At 38.5% G+C, this 27373-nt stretch overlaps 1 protein-coding gene across 1 annotated transcript in view; it reads left to right on the top strand.

Moving 5' to 3' along the window:
* The window catches only part of LOC146331061 (copine-9-like), a 295949-nt gene that overhangs the window by 62827 nt on the left and 205749 nt on the right, over window positions 1–27373 (top strand). Inside the window, exon 4 of the mRNA XM_084726649.1 lies at window positions 24194–24297. Within this exon, the coding sequence (XP_084582775.1) occupies window positions 24194–24297 (104 nt within the window). The remainder of the gene's footprint in view (window positions 1–24193; window positions 24298–27373) is intronic.

The raw sequence follows: 27373 nt of genomic DNA on the forward strand, positions 1-27373 counted from the left end.
CTAGTTAATCAGTAATATATTTAATCAGTAGCATAACCAGGGTGCAGGATGTTAAGAGGTTGTATTTCGTCTCATAATTAAGTATAGGTGTGTTTTGGGCATAACATGACTGAAACCAGTGAGAATGCCCTTTGCTGTTCCCTTTATAAGAGCCAGGTGTGGCTTCCTCTGGAGCATTGCTGTTTAATCAGAGTGTTGATTTTTATGACGTGGATTAACTGCAGTGCAACAGAAGCAGAGTGTGCACAAGTTGTGAAACTGAAGACAAATCTGGAGAAGAAAAGTGAAAGGTAAAGTTAAAATGCTGCCATTGCTGCGGTTGCATCTCCCTACAGTTTGAGCACGAATTATTGTGAGCCAAGTTTAAAATTTTCTACTTTTACACTTACTTTTTATGTAACGTTATTTTCAACAACAATGTCTAGGAAGTTGGGAAAAACCTGTACAGTTTGGCTGCTCCAAAAGTAGTGTCAAATTTAAACTTTGGACAAAAGCGGAATGCAAAATACACAAACCTTTACTTCATGAAGAGAGCTGCTGACTGAGAGCAGAGAACACACACCTATGGGTGCACAGAAGTACATTTGCTACCTACACATTGCAGGCAGGTGAGAAAATGACTCCTGTGTTGGTCAGAAAATAGCAATGACAGCTGCACTGCGCTCTGTGCGGCTTCATGCCAGGCATAAGATAGAACCTCATGTCACCACAGGAAATAAAACCACTGCAGTACTGAGCTGCACCAGCTATTTCTAAATCCACGTTGTGCTCCTTAATAAGTCTTAATTATTAGCTGATTTCAAGCTAGTTATTTACTAAGTTGTGTTGCACTGATAAAACTTCAGGAATGTCTTAGCTTGTAAATTCACTACATTAGTAATGTGCATATTGGTTGCCACCTGTAGTGCTATTCATTTAAATGCAATCAACTACATAAACAGAATCATCATTGGGAGGGACAAAACTTCGATAAATAACAGTTTTATTGAACAAAGATAGACAACAATAACAGACATGGTTCCAGTCTGAATGATGTTTATGAATATAACAAAGTTAATGCATTTGCTATGAAAGACTTTTTTATAAATGTTCTTGGTTGCTGCAGCAGCGTTTCTTCTCTCCTGGAAAATATTAGCATGCTACTATTAGCTGTGTCAGTAGGTTCAGGTAGCTACTCAGCTGTTATAGCTGCCAGTTAAAATATTTAGTAACAACTCATCTCTATGTTAAAACCTATTAATGTCATAATGTTATTGTTTTTCAGATTGTTTTATTATATTATTATGAAAATTTAGCAATTAATTCCGCAAACCAATCATAAGAAATCTGCATCAGTTGCTGAGTTGTCCAGCTCAAACAGGTAAAACAAAACTCATATTGCTCCAGACTCCTTTGACAAAATTAACAATTTAACATCACACAGCATCAGTTTAAGTTTACAATATATGTAGAACATTTTCACGACTTTCCAGTCAGACAGCATTTTCAGATGAGAAACTGAAGTTGCTGTCTTTGTTCTCTCCATCGCCTCCTTTTGACAGAAACTTTAACTTAACCTCACAGGACACAGGAGTTGCAGGACTACCACTGTCTCCTTCCACAGCAAGTAATCATAGTTTGGATCCAAACTCTAGTTAAAATACGCAATAACTCAAACTAACAAAATGATTTTTTGTCAAAGGAGTCTGGTGGCATTAATGAAAACATAGAAGGCAGCTTCAGTTTCTCATTTGAAAAGGTTGTGTGACAGCAGCAAAGTAAAACTGTGAAAATATAATGTGCACTTAAACTGGTATTGATTTTTTTTTCAGGTGTCTAAAATATGTTTTACTGCTGCTCGTGTCTCCAGTGGTCCACACACAGCGGTAGCTACATTGCTTAGTTTGTGTGTTGGGACTCTTGAGGGAGCTGAGACATGATCTGCCACGTCCACACAGTCTTGAGAAAAGGGCTAAATGGCAAAATGTGCTTTTTTTGGACTTGGTTTTCTTTTAGTTATGAATACATAGTTATTTTCACTCAGATCTTTCTGGATGTGTTATGTAACTAAACTTTGATATTATATATGCATTTTTACTATTTAAAGGCACATTTCCAGAGGCTGCCAGAACAGCATTTGAAAGGCGACTCCATTGCTGTTCATTTCTGGGTTTTACAAAAGGAAACGAACCACACTGACACCCTCCTCTCCTCTCACACAAAAAGAGTCTGATCCTCTTGTAGTCTCAGCTGGGAGATGTATATGAGACATTGCAACTTTCACAAGCTCTTAGCTTGTATAGTCTTTTATAATCTATAAAACAAAATAAATGTCAAGAAAGAAAATATTCTTACACCAGTTGTCTGTAATAAAGCGTACACCTTCTGAGTTCAGATTTCTCTCTTTTACTAAACTAAGACGAGTTTGTCCATAAATCACACTTCAAACTCAACAGAAACAAAATAAAACTCATCAAAAAGTCTTTGTTAGTTTCTCCTCTGTTCAACAATCACCAGCTCTGGGTTGGTTGAAAATAAATCCTTAATCCAAAGTGAAAATATTGTTGCTCCCTGCTGCCTCTCTGATACCTGACCTCCCTCTCCCACCTCTCTCCGCTTTACACCTCTCCTGTCCTGACCTGCTGTCTCCATCAGTCACAGAGTCCTGATCAGAGCCGCTGTATATCAGCTCGATATAGTGTTCCTTGTTGTGCCTGTTGGTCTCAGAGACTTTGTTTGGTCCTGGCTGCAGCTCCGGACAGACTCCAGTCATATTAGAGCCTTCAGCTACACAGCAAACGAAGCTAACAACAGCTAGCAGGCTAGCTACAACCAAAGAGAGTTACAGTGAGCAGCAGCTGATACGCTGCCTCCTGTTTGTGGAGTTAACTTTGACAGGTGGACATGTTTTACATGCTGCTCCTTCAACATCATGGGTTTCTATAGCAACTTCATCATGTAGAAACCTCCGTCACATCACATGGGGAAAAAAGGTTTTAGAATAATAAAAATAGCAAAGGAAAAATAGCATTTTGACCCAGAAATCTACGTATTTCAACCAAAATTTGAATGTTTGGATGTGCATGCATGAGGAACACTACCAGGAAGCTACAGAATGCTATAGAAATCTCAAAAAACCCAAAATGAAAGTAGTTCCCCTTTAAATATCAGCCGATGCATTGGTAACGCTTAAAGCTTACTAGTACTTACAGCAGTCAGTCCTTGTTACTGCCTTTTTCAAATCTTGTGAAGCACGTAAACTTACAATAAAACCTTCTTTAATCATTATTTCATGTGACAAAATTCATGTTTGATCAGCTGCAGTATATAAGCTTGTTACAGGTAGAAGTATGCCTTACCTAGTCATCATAACAGCCTCTCTACATAATTTTTTTTGTTCTTGTTATCACATTTCCAGTTAGTATTCCTTATCTCTCTCTTTTTTAGTCAGGGTTGCAGGGTTTTCTGTTTTCAGCTTGAGTGACAGTGAATGATAAAACTGATTTCTGCCGTGCTCATCCAGGCAGCACACCTTTTTAAACTTCAGAGCGAGTCGCTGGGAAAATATTAGGTTGCTTGGAGCGATAGCGCGGTAATCCTATCACAGATTTAGAAAAGTGTGCAGGATAAACTCTGAAGCCTCCATCTAAGCAAAGACATCACAGTTGGAAAATATCATAAAATGCCTCTCGCTTCTGTGAGAAGATAAAAGTTTATCTAGGAGCATCCTAAACTTTATTTTCCTCACTGCCTCTCTATCTCAGCGGCGAGCCACAGCTTTCCTCCTCTTTCGGTGGAATTTCCGGGGCATTTTGTCGCTGATTACAGCAGCAACAGAGGCACATGGTTTGGCTGTGAATGTATTTTCCGCTGCTCTTTATTTTTATAAATCTGGACTGATTGAAGAGCAGAAGAGCTTTCTTCAGGCTTGGGTTGCCAGGTTGGAGCGCAGCCATGGTTGGAGATCTTCCATATGGTTGCAGGTCCCACTCAGCTGCCCACTTCCTCCTCTTCCAGTCTTCTTGGACAGTACTATAGCTGTCTGTCAATGTGCAAGAGGAAACAAGCAGCCTCCCTGCGACACGTGTATTGTCACCGGCTTGTAGTGCGTGGGCTGTCTGAACACATTGGCAGATTTGGCTGCAGGCATTTTTTGATGCAATTAGCAGAAATCTAATTCTCACACTAATGTGGAGGAAAAAATAATTACAGCTCTGCCAAAAACCAACTATCTTGATCTTTTTAGTGGGTGACAGAGAAGTAAGCGCACAGAAAACTTCCGAAACAAAAGGAGAAGCTGTCTCTAACAGAGCTTATTAGAAGATACTTCTTGTCAGTGTGTGTGTGTTTGTGTGTGTGTGAGAGAGACAGGGAGACAGCTCATATTCCATTATAAGAAACCAATCTCCTCCTCAAGCTCTTGTCTCTGTCAGTGTTGGGCTTGTTAACCAAACCATATTAGATAGTACTCCTGTTTCTTTGCTCATTTCAGAAATAATTTCACTCGTTATTTTGCTGGAGCAGTACTGTTTTAGAATTCCTCCTCTCTTTCACCTCCAAAGTAGGCCATTTCAAACTTTTCTCCCTCTGAAAATCCAACATGTTCTCAGTTCTAATGTGTCACCTTGGTCAGTGACCCTCCACTTCTAACTACCATGCTGTAGTTACCTCTGGTGTCAGTTCTGCACATGGAGGCCTTCAAATTCATGTTAGCAATAATAAATGGACTTCCAGAATAACTTTTAGCAACAAAACTACTTCGTTAGGAGTCCTACCGAGTATGTTTACTTAATTATTGTATATAATTAGTAAATACACATTATACTTAATTTTATTTTACGCTTTTACTTTATATTTATCTTATTTTCATTGTTCTGGCATTTATTACTTAACTTGCCTACTGTTTAAGTTACTCTTTAATGGAGCTTCTCAGCAAAAGGTTTTCACATGATTGTACTTTGATATTAAACATCTTGAATCAAAAATCTAGGTAGCTTGCACAATTAACATGAGACAAGCTGCATACACTATGTAATTTAAATGAGAAATATGTAATAAATTAACCAAGCTAAATCATAAAATGACCATGGTATGTTATCGAGTTAAAGGAAACACGCCGAGTTGAAATACTGGCTTTTCAACCACAACACTAAAACGTCTTGTTTTGTTAAAATTAATACTGAATGCCAACTGAGTAAGTGTCTGTTAATGAGTGGTAAGAAATCATTAATAATCTTGTAGAAGGACCAGATGTTTATACCAGTTAAATTTAGCAGAATGTTAATGGAGTTTGGCAGGCGCTGAGACAGGCAGGCATCCAGAGTGGGGCTGCATGATATGGTTAATAATAATAAAAAAAAAAAGTAATATTCTGGTTATTTGACTGAAATTGCAATTGCTGTATGTGATATGATTAGTGGGAATGATCATTTTTGTGGAGCATTTTAATCGATTATTATATATTATATATATTATATTATAATATTATATTATTATATAGTAATTTTTAAGGAGAAAAGTCAAATTTCTCAGTTTTCAGCTTCTTAAAGTGAATATTTTCTGGTTTCTTTGCTCCTCTATGACAGTAAACCATTTATCATGTATTAAATTTGAGCTTCAACCCATATAATGTCATGTCTATAGGTCCAACTCGCTATTTGGACTGCTGTGCTACAGTTACAATTTAATTTAACAACATGGGACATGAAGCCTTGTGAAAATCAGTTGTTCTGTCCATCCATCCATCCCTCCATTTCACCTTCTCCATATGCAGACTTTCTTGCTCTTCAACACACAATGCTGGAGTGGTGTCTCCAGAAATGATGCTTGTGGAGAATCTATAGCATCATAGTCTGCTGTATTTGATGCAGAGTGAGAACGTGCCCGAGCTGTTAGAACAGTTGTGTTGACAGATTATGAGCCTGGCCGATTATCACATCCGATATTCAGCATTTTAATGATTATTGGAATCTGTATTTTTTTTTTTTTTATTCAATCACTGATAAGATCTTGCACGTCTTTCAATACCAGACAATCAGAGATCTCCACCACCGGATTGTCTGGGATTTTTAAATGCAAGGTAGATGCTAAAATTGCAGTGAGTGATGCATCCGTCTCTCTCTGTCTGTAGTCACAAAGACTTTCATTTTGATATTAAATGTATATCAGTTCCAAATATCAGCTGTCAGTTTCCTTGATTAACAACTGATATCAGTATCGTCCCTGAATATAACATATTGGTCCAGCCTTTGTTAGTTTCCTGTGACTGATGAGGAAGGTGGGTAGTGGGCAGTGCATCTTGTTCTTGTCCTGAAATAATACACCCAGAGAGTCTCAAAATTTGTGGCATTTTGTGTCTCCTCAAGGCTGGATTGGTTTAGTGTGTATCAACTGATTATAAAGAAGGAAATTAAGGGCTTGAAATGCAGCGTCAGATTGGTAGTAGATTGTGTATAATTAGTGTTGTGGAAATAGTAATCTCTTGTGCTGCTTGTTACTGGGAAGCGCGCGGAGCTGGCCTGAGGCGTATGCAAAGTAAGCAGCTGGTCAGAGCCTCACAGCCACCAGGGGCCCCCAAACAAACTGAACATGTAAACCCTCCATGGGTTCCTCTGTTCATTTCTTTCATTATTTAGATATTGTAAGATATACTTCTATTAAAAATTGATTAAAAGATTCATGAGAAGCCAACAGAGAATTACCACCCTGAGTTCTCCCTACAAGAGGCAAAGCACCAGTGTAATTACTGGGTTAACTTTTCCCCACATCCATAAACAGAAAACTATCCATGACAAAGGTTAGTTTTGACCTTATGTTTTATTAGCCTTTGGTTATTTACCCAACTAAAATATGGTTTAGTTGCAAACTGTTATAATGTACTAATTTCAAACTACATGTCACTGTTTCTGTTGCAGTTTTCAGTGTGACATGCACACTGTACAACAAATTTGTGCCTGTTTTTAAGGCAAACTATGCAGGATTTTTCCAAAACTCAATGCACACAAAAATAATCCCTCTCAATCATCACCCACGACCCATCAGAAAGTGTGTGGTGGCACCAGCATCCGCAGAGAGCACGCCTTCCACCCGCACCTTCTTATTTTCTCATTATTTCACCGTGTGCGGGGCGCTTTACCAACCCGAAACATCAGCATTTGACGCCCTGGGAATAAGACAAAACTTTTTGGTGCATTTTCAAACAGCAACTGACAAGTCCTACTGATTCTACTGTAAACATAAAACTTAAGCTGATTGTGTTTAACATCGCTGAAAAGAACTAACAGTAATTATAGAAAGAAAAAGAAAAACAATAAGACATCAAAACATCCCACTGCTACTGTGTAATGTTAACCCACTATTGTGTCGGTGCTAACCTGGGTAAAGCTTTAACCCAGTGATGTTTAGTGTGTAAAATGCTCCCTTTGGGTTCAGTGGAACATTTTAACTTCTTTTTGCTCATTGTTTTGGTTGTACAGTCAGCTGACACCAGTCTTACCAAGCCTGTTTGCAGCAATAGCAAAAAAACAAAACAAAATTATTACTCCTACAGTTAAAGGTACTCTGTGGAGTTTTTGACCACTAGGTCTATGAGGGAATATCATTAGTAGTATATTTTTAGAGTGGGTCTACGTTTTATTTGTTCTCCTGCACCAGAGCTGAGAAGTAACTAAGTACAAATACTTTGTTACTGTACTTAGGTACTCTAAATAAGTTATTTTTTCTGATATCTGTACTTAGCTAGAGCATTTCTTTTTCTTTCTTTCTATGACTTTTCACTTTTACTACCTACATTTGAACACAAACATCTGTATATGTTATTTTAGTTTTAAATCATTAAGGGGAAGTATTGACAACAGAATGAAAATGATGTACATACAAGATATAAATGACATAACAAGACAAAAACAACGTAAAAGACGCAACAAGATGAAAATAATGTAAAGGATCTAACAGGACGTAATGACAAAAAGAATATAAGAAGACGTAACAAGACGAAAATAAAGTAAAAAGAATTAGCAAGAAGAAAAGACATTAAAGAAAAAAATGGTGTAAAAAGATGTAACGAGACAAAAACAAAAAAAAGACTTCACTTCTACTTAAGTGAAGATATTGAATTAGTACTTCTACTTTTAAGTATCTGTACGTCTATTTGAGTAAAGAATGTGTTGACTTTTGCCACCTCTGTCTTGCACACAAATAACGGATGCACATGCATGCACACATACATTATGTGAATGATAGACATTAATGCAGAGTGTATCCTGCTATTCCACTGACCGGCAGGGAAGAAGAAGACTGCTGGCAAGTAAACATGGATGTAAACAGTGTAGGATTCAAGATTGTCAGGAAAGAAATGCATTCAACACATAGAGCTGAAGCCTGGAGCGCTGTGCCCTGGGGCCACAAAGTGCTGGAGGAGCATCTTTGAGTAGATTAATAGGACCGGCATCTTGGTTGGGCTTGTGACGTGGAGAGTGGGCCCTACGTGGCAGGTTTCACAGGGCACCCGACTCCTTTTGCTGCCAATCAAGCTGGTGGGTTCGGAGGGAGGGGCTTAGTGGAATGATAAAGTCTGCAGAGAGAGGGGTGGAAGGTCAGTCACAGATTGGCACCTGTAACTTGGTACTGCAGGCCTGTGGAGCTTTGCATTTCTCTGCATGATGAAATGGTGTGCACTTCTTCGTCGTCTTGTCTCGAAGAACAGCAATACTCGCCATCTTACAAGTTTGGAATGCGATGTCTGTTTTGTAGTCTTTCAAAAACCTGAAACACAAGAGCAAACGTGAGGAAAATATACAACTTTGTTTTTATCTGCTCTGACTAGCTTACTAGCTGCAGTAATGTTACCTCCAGCCAGACTTGTGTTAAATACCACCGCATTTGCCGAGGGGGTTACTACTAGGGGTTACATTAGGATTATTTATGCAGGAGGATGTGGGCTGGTGCAGAATGAAGCTCGCTCTTTTAGGTCTCAGTTGGGTTAGCTTAGCTCTTAACCCGACTCTCTTCCTGAGGCAGTGGCCGTCTGGCTGGGTGATCATCTCAAGGTAGACTGAAAATGAATGCTTGAAATTACGACTCCAGACACGGACGATTATGAATGTGTAGATCAGAAGAAGGAATTTCGAGCAGCCATGTTGAAATGCAGTGGACGACAGTGAACCAAGACGTGAAGTGTCCACAGCAGATACTAAGACCAAATAGAACGTTCTGAGGTGTTACATGGTCTATCAAATGCATATATGTGTTGTATTTCTGTGACGTAGCTTTAGCCTCAGTCTTTCAGCATTAACTTTATAACATGTAGGCTACACAGCTGTTAAGTAACTTAACATATTTAATAAACTTTGACAAGATTCTCGGTTTCAAACGTGTCAGACGGAAACATAAAAAAATTCAGTGGGAGACGAACTTCTCAGCTGACTTGGATACTTTTAGCATTAGTGTTAGCTTACATTAGCTAACTCTACCAGCTCATTACTGCTAGAAATAAGACGCTACTTTTGTTTACTTCTCTGTGGAACTGAAGACCTTGTATTTCTAAGATTTACCTGCCACTTTACATATTGTGCGAGAATGGAAAGCTTAACAAACATAGCAACAGTAACTAAGGGGGGTGGGGCTTAGCGAAGGGTCAGTTGTTGCCTCCTGAATCTTTAACCAGATGTTGTATATTTGGAGTGGAGGGTGCTTGGAACGCTCAGTCTGGCCCTGGAGAGTAATAAGTTATTTTGCTCTAATATTTTACAGACTGAAGTGTTTCCACCAGACTCTGCTGCCTCTTTCTCTCTCGCTCTCTCTTGCTTCATTAGCTCATTTCTGACAGCGCCTGACTGCCAGCCTAACCTGCTCCCCCAGGAGGCACACAGCCATGCTAACCTACTTTTTCAACAACTTCTGGGGAATAACAACAATAATGATCCTATCCCCATTTCAACTGACATTCTGTGTCCACATTGTGGGGTGTTACATGAATTTTGTGGATGCGTGCTCTGTTGGGACAAACTCCCTCTCCCTCCCTCTGTCCTCCTTTCTCTCTGTCTACTGTCTCCTTGTAGACAGTTCATTTAAGATGCAGCACAGTGAACGAGAGAGAAAAGCTGCCCTGATTGCCTCAATGCTGCCCGGCTGTTTTCCTGCTCACAGTACGATGCTGCTGGGAGGCACGCACACACACACACACACACACACACACACACACACACACACACACACACACACACACACACACACACACACACAGTTTAATGCATTGTCTTGTGCCGGAAACCCTCGAGCTTCACTTTCCTCATCACCAGCTGCAGAGAGAACGGGTCCTCTGAAATCAGGAGACGCTCCACTACTACTGGGGTTGCGTCACATTTGATTGAACGTGACGCAACTCAGTAGCGAGCAAGGACAATGGGGACATGTCTACGGGCGCTAAGTATTTTTGTTGATTACTCTGCAGCAGCTGGGTGTTGGTTACTCACAGTGAGATCCAGGTACCTGCATCAGATCACTGTGTGCAGTGGGGCTCCTCTTTCCTTTAAGATTAATGATGGTGTAAAACATCTTTCCTCTTACTTTTCCACGGCTGCAGGGATTTAATCAACTACATATCAACTATTTAGTCAACTGCATAATATCTTTTCGTATCCAATGTTTATTTGTTTATTTTATATGTCTGTTTCGAGAATGCATTAAAGAAATATTTCCATATTTAGAGACATAAATAAATAGATAAAATCTGATTTTGAACAAATGAAACATCAGAATAGGAAAAAAAATCTCATGTAGTGTAAATGTGTTGTTAAGAAGCGGCTTATGATGTTTTTCTTAAACCTTGCAGTGCCTTTGTCATGGTTCACCATGTTTCATTTCTGTGAAAATGAGCAAAACAGCAAGTTTCCATCATACATGTTTTCTTCAATTTATTAAAATAGAAGGCTCTCAAGAGAATTTCAGCTATCAGGCAATGCATGCTGGGATGTCTGCTAATATTCTACACCTGCGCTCTTAAGAATAACTGTTGCTTTGACTCATTTTTATTAAATTGTGAGTACAAGAAGTCAGGCTGAATGATTTTTAATGATAGTTTATACACCATTATTCTTATTTTGATTGGAAAGCATGTTGTTTTGCAGGAACCTGCCTCACCACATTCATTACTTTCAATTTTTTTACACACATTTTGCTTTTAACAAGTATTGCACCTCCTGCAATTTTAAAGTTACAGAAAGCCATATTTCAATTCTGATAAAATCAAATAACGGTGCAGCCCTAACAGGAAGAGAATAAGTTGTTAAAAACACAGGGAATTGCTGCAGTTATGTGAAAAACCAACCTCTTATTGTAATAATGTGTTGTGGTGTATTAACACAAATTATTTGATTTATTAAACAAGAACTTGACTACATCATATGAACATAAAGCACTGAGTACATATTTTTACAACTATTTTTTAATTCAGTAAACTATCAAACTACAGGCTGTGTAATATAGGTGTTGCTAATTAGGCTGTATTAACTAGGCTTGGGCAATATAGATGAAAAATCATAATAGTGAAGTTTCATATTGGTCAGTATTGATCATTATCGATTATGTAGGTTGTGACTGATGATGTGTCGTGTGCTAGAAGAGGTGGAAGTGGCTGAGGTGATAAAATTAGTAAAAATCTCGATATTTTTGACCAGATACCTTGATATTGCAAAAATATTGAAGGGATGACTATTGTTGTTTTCACAAAATATTAATACAATGAGATTTTTTTTACCAGTAAAATGGATATAATGACTAAGCAGGTAAAGGCAAATAGGCACAGTTAAGAATATGACATCACTTTACTGTATGTGGCCTTTAAAATCAGGAACAGACAACATTTATGCCGTATAACAACATCCAAAATCTATCACATTACCTAGTCTCATATCATGATACAATATAAAATCAATGTATTGCCTCGCCCTAACATTAGCTTTTGAAATTTTAGTCAAATGAATTAAAAAAATCAAACTTGTTGACTTAGCATAAAAAAATCTCACACAATCTGGGATGAGTGTTCGTGTCAAGTGAACATAAGGTTTGGTGTCACTTTGACAGTCCTGAACATTTGTGTGGACTTAAATGTTGTGTCCTTGATGACTTGGGCTTGACAGTGATGGTGTTAGACAGTGAGAAATTTGACAGACTCTGCATTTCTATCTTCATATTATCAATGTTTCAGTAATAGCTTTTCATTATGAAAACCACTTCAGAGACAGGAACAAAGAACACAGTAGTAAATGTGTGTAAAAAGCACTTCATACAAGCTCTTCAGCTCCACAGAACCACAACACAAGTCACAAGGCCAGCAATGTAATAACAGTAGCAGCTGAGAAACACAACAACAGTGAGATTTATTATTCTGACCTCACAGCTGCCTTCTGTTTGAATTTGTATTTTTCAGAGTGGGGAAGGAGCCTTTTCTTCCTTTGTGTGTCTGAACTGTGTGGTAGCACATTACGCAGATATCGAAGTGTTACAGTTGTCTAGCCTTTGTAGCAATTAAAACTTGTACAAGTCTTCTTTTGACAGTGCTCCCATGTGAATAATGATGTGACTGGGTGTTTTCCTACATTGCTTTTTGCTGTGTTTTTGGCTGTTAGCATGACAGACTAGAATATTTCTTCTTTATAATTTCACTATAAAAAAATGCCAGCAAAGCCCTCCAGTGCCAAAGCCCTCTTTGTCGCACCGCTTCTGTTAAATTTACAAATTTGTAATGTTCTTGAGAAGAAGGGAGGCCAAGCCAAAGAAAAAGTCAACACACTAGATGGACCATCCTGCTCAGTTCAGTCCACTTATTACATAAACATTTAAAAAGCCCTGGGAAAAAAAACAGGAAATTAAAAGATCAATCTTATGTTTATACATGTGTTACAGAACAGAGCTGTCCACAGGATGTTGTTAGGCTAGCCTAGCATAAAGACTAGAGGCAGCTGGAAACAGCTAATCTGGCCAGTGCCATTACCTAAATAATCAACACATCTTTTTTGTTTAGTCCGATAGTTTGTTGTTGTGTGCTAAAAGTATTCCTTGACAAAGGACAGTTTATTCATCCACCCAGTATTTCTGCACAGGTTTTTTTTGTCTGTGCAGGCACAATGATACCAAACCTGGCAACCACCATGTGAAAGCAAGACTTTAAGAAGTTGTGTCCTGTCACTCTCTCTCTGGCTGTTGTATGCCAAGAAGTAATGAAATCTCCTTTGTGTCTGTGACAAATACAATCACAACAAAAGACATTTCTAACTAACTAACAGCAACATCATCTAGATCAATAAATAGCACCACAGGCCAGAGGAAAAACATGTATTTTTGATTTTCTTATGAACTGTCCCTTTAAAGACAGACATTTAACAGCAGACTGCTCCACAACTACATCAGCAACATTCAGGAATGAAGTATAACAAAAAAATGACATACTCCTCATATCACAAGGATTTGTTTAACAGAATTTTGTAAAGCTAGTACCAAACCTCCTTCCTGCTGGTAAAACTTCACATTATTGAGGATTTCCTGCCCTTTTCTCACCGTTCAGAACCATGGATGTACTATTAAGGCCTGCAGACCACACACAAAGATGGCGCCTATTCAGTCCAATAAGAACTGCTCACCTGGCACACACATCAAAATGTTTTATACCTTCCAGGTTTACCTCCGCAGTATGCAGCCCACTGAAGATATGCAGAAGTGTTCCTCCTGCTGCCCCCGCCTGTGAGTTTCTGCATTGTCCATGGTATTATGATGATGTCACAAAGTCCAGGAAAGTTTTACAACTATAAAATTACAAATATAAAAACATCTTAATTAAAAGAGTCATAACTGACCTGCTTTTTGGGCTGGAGGGGACTTTTTTGCTTCAATACTGTGAGTGGCTGTTGGGCAAAATTGTATTCAAGGCTGAGCCGCAATGCCATATTTAGGTTTTTTTTTATACCCATCTGTGCAGGGCCAGAACAAAAAGTGTAGCAGGACTTGTATTAGCAAGGTTGCGCAGTGCATTTAACAGGACAGTTTGGTGTACTACTCCTGAAACAGGCTACTGACTCTTTATTCTTTAAAAACTCAGAATTCCCACAGTGCCAGACGGTTTGTATAGGAAGGAAAGGAGAATAGTAGCAGAGACAATCCCCTGCAGCTCTTATATTCCTCTTTACTGAATGATCTATCAGGGGTCTTCCTATTGAATGGTCCTAGATCTGACAAAGGCCACAGGCCTGTTCATTAGCCTCTGCTATGCCCCTCCTGCCTTACTGAACAGATCTGTGCTAACTGTAGATATCCCTTTTGCTTAAAGAAGCTCCACTTGCCTTGCACAGATCAAACCTGACTGTACTGGCCTCAGCATAAGAACTTCTCTTCAGCATAGCTCCTTTTATAAACCACACATTGCTGCCTGGAGGTAAAAACCACAGACTGCTCAGTTTGGATATCACTGTTGCTGCAAAGAAAGAGGGTGCTGTCTGTAAATCCTGGGCCCTGAATTTCCTTTGGTTGCTCCAGTTTCATATTAGATATGCATATTATGAGAGCTGGGAACTCTACATTGCTAAGATACGCTCCAGTCACACATGACCCTGTGCAGGAATACTGTCAACAGCATGGAAAATGGCCGGTTTCCTTCTCACGTGCAGTTCAGCATTTTTCATTTTCCTTTTGAAATGAGTTTATATGGTCAGTGGTTTTTGCACCATGCCATCAATGTGTGAAAGATCCGAAATGAAACCAAAGAAACTGAAAAAGAAGGCGGGGTTGTCATTAACAAATCATATGATACCTCTAAAGATACGCTTCTAAAAAATGAAATAACACACTTCAGAGAATAACATACTGACTGATTTTTTTCCAAATATGCATATTTGTTTACTTGCTGTTGGTCTCCAAACAGTAGGTCTATCCAAAGATGATTATAGGCATAAGCTTTGATAGAACTGGCACCAAAGTCTGGCACCAAACAGAGCTTTGAATGTTTGTTAGTGATGTAATAACTTTATTTCGCTTGAGTGAAACCAGAACTTTCGGGTTTTGTTGCAGATAACCAAATTCAAAATCCCATTAATGTTTGTAGCTATGCTAATAACCAGCAAAAAAACAAAAAACAAAATCCGTTCTTGGAAGAGAGACTTTCTTCAGTTTGCCATTTGGCTCAATTAATATGTTCAGAAGAGGACAGAAGTTTTGTGAAAAACAAATCTAATATTGTTGTTCATTCAATATTTATGTTTTTTGGCAGGCTTTAACAAACAACAATTTTCACAATTCCAATGCGTGGGTTAAATATCATGACAAAAGAAGCAAGTAGCCTGTCCTGATATCAAGGCAGGACAGAGCTGGTCCAGAGGTTTTGACACAGCAGAGATTACAGCTGGAAAGTTGACACATGACTTTAGAACAGGGTGTTGGTCATTATAATGGATACAGACAAAATTAAGTCACAATGATGCAAGTGCCCACGCTTAGAGTTTTTCATTGCTAACAGAAAAAGTAAATTAATTGTTTAACTTTGTTAAAATCACAAAGACTTCAGTGTCTCAAGTCAGTGTTTTAGAATATGAAAGGCAAACCTCAGGAACTGTCTTCATTCCTTCAGACAGGCTGATTAAAGGAATGCTGAATGAGAGATTTCATGGCGTTGCAGAAGCTAGTAGGACATAGACTAGCCCAGACATGACATCATGACTTTGGCTGTCTATTAATGGAAGTTAATGTGGCTATATGCAGCCTGAGAGGATCTCATCATATTTTTATGAAAATTTTAAATTGCATTTAAAACTATGTCATGCATCAGAGGCCCTCAAAAACACCGGCCTTCTTCCCATCAGAACAGCTCGGCCTGGACTGGACTGGCTGTGTGGACACGTCTGGGATTCTGTCCTTACTAAGAGAAGTGGGGTCATGTTGATGGAACACAAACATGCAGAAACTAAACCTGTGTTTTGCACTCTGCAAAGCATATATTTTCATTTTTCACTTCTTCTCTGTAATTGGTTCAAACTGAAAAGGTAGACATTTTGACTTGTCACAGCTTGGGCAATGATTACTCATATTATTGATTAATATAGCCATCATTTTATTGATTCAAGATGATTGATTCCCAAGATGATGTCCTCAAATGTCTTTTACTGTCAAAGAGGAGTAAAGACACCAAAAAATAGAGTCTGTTTAGAGTTTAGAGGCTGAAGTAAGACAATTTGGACATTTTTCTTACAGAAATTACTCAAAACAGTAAGTTGATTATCAAAATAGTTAGTGAATAATTTAATTTGATAGTTGAAAAGTAATTAATAAATTGACTAGTCATTGCAGATGTAATCACAGCAGGAAAAGCACAGGTGTTGCTAATAAACTTAACGATGGCTTGGTTCCAGTTTAACATCCCAGTAAGTCACATGTGCAGGAATTGACATGTACACTCACTGGTTACTTTATTAGGTACACCTTTCCAGGTTGGACCTCCTTTTGCTTTCAGAACTGCAGTTGCTGCAGATTTGTCGGCTGCACATCCATGATGTGAATCTCCTGTTCCATCACATCACAAAGGTTCTCTGTTGGATTGAGATCTGGTGACTGTGGAGGCCACTGGAGTACAGTGAACTCACTGTCATGTTCAAGAAACCAGTTTGAGATGATCTGAGCTTTGTGACATGTTGTGTTTTCCTGCTGGAAGTATCCATCAGAAGATGGATATACTGTGGTTATAAAGAGATGGACATGGTCAGCAACAATACTCAGGTAGACTGTGGTGTTTAAATGATGCTCAGTTGGTACTAAGGGGCCCAAAGTGTGTCAAGAAAATATCCCCCACACCATCACACCACCAGCAGCAGCCTGAACTGTTGATACAAGGCAGGATGGATCCATGCTTTCATGTTGTTTACTCCAAATTCTGACCCTACCATCTGAATGTTGCAGCAGAAATCGAGACTCATCAGACCAGGCAACGTTTTTCAATCTTCTGTTGTCCAATGTTGGTGAGCCCGTGTGAATCGTAGCCTCAGTTTCCTGTTCTTAGCTGACAGGAGTGACACCCGGTGTGGTCTTCTGCTGCTGTAGTCCATCTGCTTCAAGGTTCAGAGATGGTCTTCTGCACACCTTGGTTGTAACCAGTGGTTATTTGAGTTTCTGTTGCCTTTCTACCATCTTGAACCAGTCTGGCCGTTCTCCTCCTCTGACCTCTGGCATCAACAAGGCATTTTCAGAGAACTGCTGCTCACTGGATATTTCCTCTTTTTCAGATCATTCTCTGTAAACTCTAGAGATGGTTGTGTGTGAAAATCCCAGTAGATCAGCAGTTTCTGAAATACTCAGACCAGCCTGTCTGACTCCAACAACCATGCCACGTTCAAAGTCACTTAAATCGCCTTTCTTCCTCATTCTGATGCTCAGTTTGAACTTGTCTTGACCATGTCTACATGAGCAAATGCATTGAGTTGCTGCCGTGTGATTGGTTGATTAGATATTTGTGTACCTAATGAAGTGGCCGGTGAATGTATGTAAATGCAGTTCAGACATCAATGCAGAATCTGTTAGCATCCAGGTGTCAGTAGCCAAAAGCAGTATTTGCACCTGGGGGTGTAAATATACAAAGTAGAAAAAAACATGATCTTTTCTGACTTAGTAGTTTCATCATTCATTCTCCTCTTTTGGGGGGCCGTGTCTCATATAGCCACTAAAGGTTACCTTTACGACATGGGGATGAGAATGTGTTGTCATATCCAGGGTATTTTTCTTTGCTGTTTTGTGTTTGTTTTTTTCAGTACAAGAGCTCATTTATCCTAATGGGGACTATTGGAGTTTATTCTAATGCAAGATCTAATCAGGACACAAAGTAATAAAATAATCAAATCCAATCTGTGTTTATTTTTGCTTTAGGACTTCATTTATTGTCTCTTGCTCCTTTTTGTAAAGATGGAGAACAACAAAACCAAAACAAAATAGTGATAGATTTTTTAAACCATACCTGTAAAAATACTCCCAGCAGGAGTACATGTTTTGTATGATTATTTATGGGCACCGTGCAGTATGGTCTTCCAGTACGTTTCTGTCACAGCTGGATCAAGAGATGGTGATGCAACAGTGAGCCAAGAGGTTTGCCCCCCCCTCCACCCTCCTCCTCCAGGCTCTCAAGTCCAGTGGGAATTCGATGAGCCTCTCTCCGTCCCGTCCCTTGATGCATGTCAGGGCTCTTCCTCTGTGAAGCCAGGCAAAACACTTAACAAGTGAATATGAAACAAAGGGCTCTGTTTAAGGATCAGCAGGGTTACGGGTGCCACCGCTGGGTGTTTTGGCAGCTGTCAGCAGAGCGGCGGTGGCAAGACGTCTTTTGAGTTTCAGTCCACGACAGCAACCCACCGCTCCGGCCTGCCCCACTGCCGCTATGCTGTAGAGGGGGAGGAGGCTTTCCCTGTGTCTGTACTGAACAACACAGTCTGTGGGTGTCTGATACTATTTCAGCCTGCCATTAACATACAAGTACATGTCATATCTGCATAGTATTAAGATATGGTTTACTGGGATTACAACAGTAAAATGCCTCTGAAGCATTAAAACAGATTTATGTTTCCCTCCCTTTCAGAGACAACAGCAGCATTTTCACTGTTAAACTGACAGTGACTGCCTCAGCTTAACATTAAGTTAAAAAATAACAAAGCATGACATCCAGACAACCAGAGATCCCACGAGTTGACATATTGCATACATTAAGTCATAATTCTTCTTAACATCCCCAGAGTCTTTTTGATTCTATGTATTTTTGTTCATCCAGCAACTTAAGCAGGAGTCGATATTGAGTTCCAAGTCAAATACAAAGCATTCCAGCTGCGTCATAAAGGCACACTGGGACTGAACGTGTTTAAAGATGTAGACAAATACTAATGATAGTTTGTCTTAGGCCTGTGCGGTATACTGGTTCGTACTGAAAACCGGTCTTTATTTTTGTTATGATATCAATTTTTCATATACAACGTCCGGAATATGTGGGTGGGGACGTTTAATTGTATAGTCGTCCCTGCCATGTGATGGTAACCATACTTTGAAGGGGTCATGCTTTTACCTGTGTCCTGACATAAAAAAAAACAGGATACAATCCTTATGACAGTAAAATGGGCTATTTAAAGCCAATCAACTGCAGTAATTTTGTTCTCATTAGAAGAAAATGTGGGTAAGAACACTGTTGCATGAAATTGATAAAAAAAAAATACCGTGAAACTGATATGAGTTTAAAAAAAAACGTGATATGAAAATTTTGTCATACCGCCCCAGCCCTAGTTTGTCTATGTTTTTTGCACAAAAAAGAGGAGGTCACCCAGTATAGTGCAGAACCCCGCCAGGCAGCAGATGGTGAAGCACCTACTGCAATGCTACCACAGCTGCCAGATGCACCAGTGGAAATTTGCAAAGTGTTTTGTATAGTATGGTCTCAGTTTTCTTTAAGATAAAAGTTTAATGGTCTTGTAAGCGAGTGTCCTGGGTTCACCTAACTATGTAAACCTAATAAGGAAACAGTAAATGGGACAGTAAGTCCAAACTTCTCAATTTAAACATTGTTATTTATTTTGAAAATTACAAGAAACCAGGCAACAGTAGTCCCTTCAGGAAGTCGTGATGTTGTGATCACAATAATTAATGCAAAATCAACCAATCCCCTTGAGTTTTGCACAACCTTACAATTTTGTCCAGTCACTGCAACATTTTTGCATATTTGACCAAACGTAGGGCTTGAGCAGGTTCTTCATTTACAAATAAAACATATTTTGTTAGAATTTTTGTAATCCTGAGCCTTTTTGGTGAGGTTACTTAGGATATTTAGAATTTAGTGCAATTTTATTCTCACTGGAACAAGTTGCCTTTGATTTTTAATGGATTAGACCAAAAAACAAAAACCCAACTTTTCTTGTGATTTTTACTTGCTTCTGCAATTTCATTGCAAAAAAAAAAATGCTTTAAATATCATAACATGCAAGTTTTAATTATAGGACAGCTGAAGATCTGACAGGAAAGAGGGAGAGAGAGTGGGAGAATGACAGGCAGCTAAGGGCCATAGGTGGGAGTTGAATCCACGGCCACTACAGAGGACTGACAGCTTCAGTACATGGGGTGAACGTTCTACCAACTGAGCTACCAGGCCACTGCAGCTCAAGCTCAAATGCTGAAATTCTGAATAATTTACACTTGATGTTGTCTGTTTATAGGTTGGAGTCTGCAGTCCCAGTAGAAGTTGTGGCTATTCAGAAGGTTCATGTTTTGGCATATAGCTGATTAAGTTGCCCCCAGTCACTGAATTTAATTCCAACATGTAACCACTATCATGTTCAAGTTTCAAAAACATAGTGATGATAATATAGTCGACATCTTCACATAAAAAGTGCGAAACATTTCCCATCAACTTTGACTTCGTCGAGCACCAAGCAACCTTGATCCAAAGACCAGCTTGGTCAGATCAGCTTGGTGTATGGTTTACCCATCAAGTGCAAGAGCTTGACCTGGGATGCAGTGGAGTCCCGTTTCATCTGCATTAGGCAAGTGCAGCAGGGTTAGCATGGCGCTTGTCCCTGCTCTCTTCCACTCCTCCGGTTGATCTGTCTAGGTGGTTGAAAGATGCTGTGTGCCTTGTTGGTCATCTTGAGACCTGCTACTCTTTAATTCATACCCCACTGTTCCCTTTCCAGTCCTTCTGTCATGGATGAGTCACTGAAAAAATAACATTAAAATAACAAATGTGGTGAATGGTGAAATTTGAAGGAGCTACAGCATCTACATGTGCTGCTGTTGCCATGGTAAGATGGTAAGAAAAAAAATGGATAAAAAATAGAGTGTAATGAGTTGACAATGCTTTTATCAGGCAATCACACTGTGGGATGAAGTGCAAACCATTCATTATCCTTTTGACTGGCTTTTATCATCACATAGATGTGGTCATTTCAAACTGTACAATCAGACACTTATAATAATTATCATGTTAAACTCATCTGTGCCCTGTAATATACAACAAAAAACAGATCTCAGTATGGACACACCATGATTAAACATGCTGCTTAGTAAATTAGTGACGGCTTTAGTGAGTGAGTCACTTTTTGATGCCGTCTGTCAACAACATGACTTTGTCTCTTGTGAGAATCTAAACTCATAAAGCCGCTGATGAGCTTTTGAGCTCTGAATGAAAGCCAACCAGAGGGATTAATACCTGATGGAGAAGATTCTCCACTGCCAGGACGCTGACTGACAGAGGAGTGCAGGAGCAGAGGAGGGAGTTATAGGTATTTTGTCAGATCAATAGCTCATCACTGTCACCTGTCAGAGAGCATGATGGGATTGTCTTGTGAGTGGAGGAATGAGTGTGTGATTGTACAGCAATCAACAGGAGATTCACTTCACTTAGAGGATGCTATTTATGTTCATCACAGTACGACAGGAAATGCTGGCAAATTACTGTCCTGTCAGCCAAGGCATATGAATAAAACAGAAATATCTTAAGTCTTTTTGTGTTATCACAACACCTTTTTTGCTTTTTGTGTGTTATTTCACACCATTTATTTTGGACTGACTGACATTGTGCAGAGATGGTGAGTCATTTTACACACAGATGTCATAGAGGCAAACATGACAGATGAAGTAGGATGACGAGACAAACTGTGTGTTCCAGTACCCATATTACCAGATTGTTTAGTGTGCCAGAAAAAGATGTCCCAATAGTATACCAAAAATACCAGGATGTCCTACTGTACCTGGTCCCATTTTGCAGTATGCAAGGCAGCATGCTTTTTGGACTATTCTGACCCACAGTCCTTTGTGATGGGTACGTGAGCAGGAGGGTCAAAGTTCAGGGCATCAGCTTATAAGGAAGTAGTATGTGGTAGTGGTGTGCATAGTGCATGAAACAGTACATACTTTTTAAAGGCAGCTGCAGTATGTACTAAACGAAAAAGTACGTGATTTGGAATGCAGCCTATGAAGGAGGTGGAGTGAATGGACGGTCACCCAGGAGACAGCAGTTTGTGTCCTGTGTAAAGCCAAAAAGCCAATGTTCACTTATTTTAACTTATGTATGTAAATTAACTTATGTAATGTACTTCAATTACATCACATATGTAAAGAATGTTTGCTTGCACACATAACTTTGTGTAAAGAAAAAAGGGAGTTTTTCTTGTAAACTCATTATATATGTTAAAACATAGTTGCTGAAAATATGTGAAAAGACTCAGAACTATGTAGTGCTGAATTGTGAAATTAAACTGTTGTTCACACTTTCTGTGTTCAGGATTTTTTGGGCAGAACTGAAACATGGCTTGGTGACGTGCCGGAGCCGTGGTCCCTCAACACTATATAATAAGGTTGGGCGACTGCACGAATATATCGTCTATTGACGATGGGCTGAATCAATTGGCAGTCGCTTTTTTGGGCTGATTTTTAGGGCAGTATTTGTCATTTGCTAATGTAATGGTCTGCAAAGTGTCAGCTGTTGTTTCGTGCCACGCTCTCATCCAGCAACACAGTACACACCAACTCACTGGACCATGAGCGCTCTGAGCTGGATGAGGAGTGAGAGGGGAACAATCTGCAGATTTAGACTCTTTACAATCTTTTCACGTGGTGAATTAAGGATTTAATTTGACCAAACTAGATTAGGTGATTGTTTGAAGAGTGGACAAACTAACAAAGATGGTTTTGGTGAGTTTTACATGTTTTGCTGTTGAGTTTGAATGAAGTGAATTTTCTGAGGATTTAATAAACCAATAAAGCTCATTTTAGTTCAGTTAAGAGAGAAAATTGAATTTAGAATGTGTACGGTTGTATTTCTCTGTTTAAAAAAGAAAATAAATGTGAGAATATTAATTTCTTGACACTTTGTAAGTTTTTTTGTGTATTGGACATACTGAACATACGCAGCATGCGTAACAGTGAATTTGTCGCTTGCATGCATCTCCCATCTGAGCCCTACTAGCCTACTTAGTTTAACCTAAAAAAATATTTTCCTCAATCTAACCAGCAGATTGAGGCAAGCGGGAAGTCAGACACAGGAATGGAATAAAGAAACCGGTAGATTTTCAAAATAAAACACCCAGTGCACAAAAAAACATGGTGGAAGTACAAAAATCAAATAAAAAAAATGTGTGTATACTGCAATTGACATCTGTTTAACATAGTATTATATTTTACCTTATGCTGTTACTATTAAAGTTGTTCTGATTTCTTTATACACGTTTTTCATATGTCTGTGAGAGTCAAAAGTTTAGATCATTCACTGTTTTTTCATTGTTTTTCTAAGAAATGGGTCAGATGATACCAACAGTGTACAAACTACTACTACTACTTTGAAGAATTTGAAACATCAAAGAGCAAAAAAACTTTTGCACACTTGTGGGTCAACAGGTTTGTAGGAGGATACTATGAATCGACATTTTAAAAAGACTCACACAGTGTCCTGTGCACTTGCAATCAAAGATTTATTTAAGATTGATTTGAAGCACAGAAAACTATGAGTCTTTTTGCTGTATAAGAATATAAAACTTATTTTGCTTTGTTTGCTACATAATTCCACAATTTCCATAATTCATAGTTGTGTTGTCTTAAGTATTTATCTATAATGTAGAAAAATAATAAAAGTATGTGTAATATGTGTCTAAACTTTTAACTGGTACTGTACCGTTATGCAATAATTGTTTTGATCAAGAGTAATATCTAGCTCTGCCTTTATCAATTTTCCCTCCATCCCCCTGCAGATTATCAGGATTAATCAGCTCAGCAGAGCCATCATTTGTTATCTGGGGATAATGAGATAATTGAATTTATTATGTAAATCGCTGGGTTTTAAAATTGAGTAACCGTGGCAACTCTCCCTGCATTCAATGACCAATGAGAAGCTTTCAAAACCATTTTCCAAACATTTTCTCTTCTGCAACAAGTGGAGCGACTGAGCATAAATGTAACTGGGTCATTTTTACTCCAAGTGAGATAACTGTATCAGACATTTAAATCTAGTTTGAGTTCTGCTTTAATCCTGTACAGACGACGTACAGCGTGTCACTTTGTTACAAATGTTTGCTGGATGAGAACTTGTAAAGCCACAAAAGAAGCAACACAACAGCAGGCGTTAGCTCGCTTGTGTCTTTTCCCTGTCACCAAAATGTACTGATTGATCATCCTCTGTGTTGACTGTCTCTTCCTCTCTGTCTCTCTCTCGTCTCTCCTCCAGTTCGGTCGGACAGAAGTGATCGATAATACGCTGAACCCCGACTTTGTGAGGAAGTTTGTCCTTGATTTCTTCTTTGAAGAGAAGCAGAACCTCCGCTTTGATGTGTAAGTGGGAACATCTCCGCCTTTTTTTTCCCTCTACAGCACCGCTGTCTGTCTCCTTTGTTATATCAGGGAATGACTTCAATCAAGACTCCTCTTATTCTGGCCCACTGACTCATACCCACTAGGTTTAGAAGCTGAGTACTGTACTATAAAAACATTTTCACTGAGAGATTCTCACCAAATTGTTGTAGATCAGCAGTATTGAACACAGTTTTTTGCATCTTATTGTGTTCCAATGAGAAAAACATTGGAAATATTTATATATTTTCAGAAAATAGAGAAAATAAATTAAATTCTGGAAAATTGTACCCTAAAAATTCTTCACTCTGTTTGTTTTTCATTGTCAGATGACAGCTTTTTTTTTTTTTAACAGACTTTCTAGCATAGAGATTTCTAGTACCAGACAGCACTCCTAAAAGTTTGCTCCTACCTTTTGAAGAAATGTCTTTTGGACAGAAAATGTACTCTTCATCTTTGTCTATCACTCATTCTTATGAACTGGGACAAAACGGACTAAACCTTGTAATGGGCCAACCTCCAAGTGACTACATTTTTTATTTAATGTAGAGTCTTACAGAGTTGACAAACTGTTAATTTTATTCATTTCACAGCATAGCCTTGGTGAGCAGCCATTTTATTTTTTAAAGTGTCTCAGAGTTCTTTTAATGTTTATCAAAATACACATTTTAAACCATAATTCTTATTTAGCTTTGATTTAGAAGAACTACAGAGTTGACATGATATGTTGAGACACATCTGATAGAAGTATTATTTAATGAACTTGTCAAAAAATAGAAAGTTTACCGGTGTTTGAGCAGTATACCCACATTTTTTAAACAAGGAAGTGAGACAGAATCATGTTTCTGTAAAAATCTGATGAGTTGATGGAAATCTGGGACACAACTTTAAAGGGCAACATTTCCAATAAAAATTTGATTTTAAAACAAAGATAATTATAATAGCACATTTTTACAGCCGTGTAAGTTATTAGGTATTGTTAGTTTTAGATTTTGAGGGCTTTTAACTAGAGTTGCAGCAATTATTCAAATAATCCATTATTAAATCAATCAGCAACTCTTATCAGTTTGAGTAATTTTTTGATAAAAAAGTGCAATTTCTCTGATTCCAGCTTCTTAAAAATGAATATTTTCAGCTTTTTGTTACTCCTCTATAAAAATAATTTGAATATGTTTGGTTTGTGGACAAAGCAAGACATTTGAGGATGTCATCTTGATCAACACTGATCAACATTTTTCACCATTTTCTGACATTTTATAATTGTATAAAGTAGTAGTAAAGTATTTATTGATTAATCAAGAAAATAATCGACTTGCACATTTTTAAAGTGTTTGAAGTTGTGAAGTCTTGTCTGGGTACAAGGCTGTTTTCTGGCACAGAGGGAGTTTACAAATAAAAAAAAAAAGTGAGACAAAACATTTCATAAACTACAAATATTTCATATATATAAATTATTAAAGAATACATTTTCACACACACAAAAAAAATGGGAATTAGATTATCAGTATGAACAATTTTGTAAGGTTTTTTTTTAGGAATGTAATACCGATATTGTCCTCATACTCACACTCATAAAACTACTCCAATACCCCACACCTGATACCACGTCATGAAAAGTAGCTGCTTGATACAAGTAAACATCTAAAGAACTGCCTCGATGCAGACTTCAAAACATTTGCTGATGCTTACCCTCTTTTTCTGTACACACCATCATCATGAGCGATGGACTCTGTCCTCATCATCATCCAGTAATGACTGCAGCGACATTGGAAACTGTCTGTAAAATTACATGTAAATCCATGTAAAACTGAAAAAAATGCACACAGTGCAGCTGTAGACTGCAGCCAGCCACTGTCCAATAAAAAACACAGCTGCCCCTTTCTTGGTAATAAGCTGCTACAACTTCTCTCTGTGCACTTATTCTTCACCAAAACGGCCTGACAGCAAAATACACCCAACTTCACTCTCTGAGGTTCACAGCAGGTAAACAAAAGTGTTGCACACGTTACCACACTCATACCTGTCCCCCCTAAACAATGACAGGTAGGAACTAATTAACTCTTAGACAAGAGAGACATGAAGAAGAAACTTAAATACTACACATGTAAATGTTAAATTAAAATAACAGTTAAAATGCTGTAAATGATAATGAAATAATTATCATATAACACCATTTATCATAGTAAACTTAATTCTGCAAGTCCATAATAATGTTGTGAAATTATTGTACTGAAATATATCACGTGTACAGTAAACTGCACAGCTTAATAAGGAACACAAAATCAGTAAAGTAACTTACTACAAATAACCTAAATATGTCAGTAACTATGGTTACACTTGTAGCAGGAAACAGCAACAATGATTTGTTACATTTAGAAAGTGAGCATCTAATGAAAATAAAACATTTTAAAAGTTACTGTAAGAACTTTAATGCCATTATGAAGTACTCATATTGGTACTTGGTATCGCCAAGTACCCAAATGTAAATACTTGTACTTGTACTCGGTCTGAAAAAAAGTGATATCGGTGCATCCCTGTTTTTTTTAGTGGGGCATGATTTGTCCAAATTCTCTGTAAGTGTGATTATATGCTGTTTAAGCTAATGAATATAATTATATGGGTTTAATTTTAGAGGATGTTTTATCTGCTGCTCTCCTTGTGTCAGGTGTTGCATCAGTGCATCAGTGGCTAAAAACGGGTTTGACCGTCCGCCTAGTGAGTCAGTGCTGACCCTCCAATCTCTGCCTACATACAACCTTAACAAAACCCTGGAGAACAAACACTGGGCTGTGAGGCCATTTTGGAATTGACCTTTCAGTTTGTTCCATTTGCTGTCTGTCTCTTAGCTTCTGGCTGCTATTGCTGGCTGTAATAAATAAGTCTCGCTCCTGATCAGTTCACGCAGCCTGCTGTGTCGAAGCTGGGAACACAAATCCACAGTTATTAGGAGCTCACACAGACCCTTTTAGTGCCGACGTCATGGTTACGTCACTGTGTTAACTGGAGGCAAAACAAAGGAAAAACTGAAGGCAAACACAGATCACCTCATCACAAGTGT

The sequence above is a fragment of the Lutjanus erythropterus genome, chromosome 2, assembly GCF_056507025.1.
Source record: "Lutjanus erythropterus isolate fLutEry1 chromosome 2, fLutEry1.hap2, whole genome shotgun sequence".
NCBI classification, from domain to species: Eukaryota; Metazoa; Chordata; class Actinopteri; order Lutjaniformes; family Lutjanidae; genus Lutjanus; species Lutjanus erythropterus.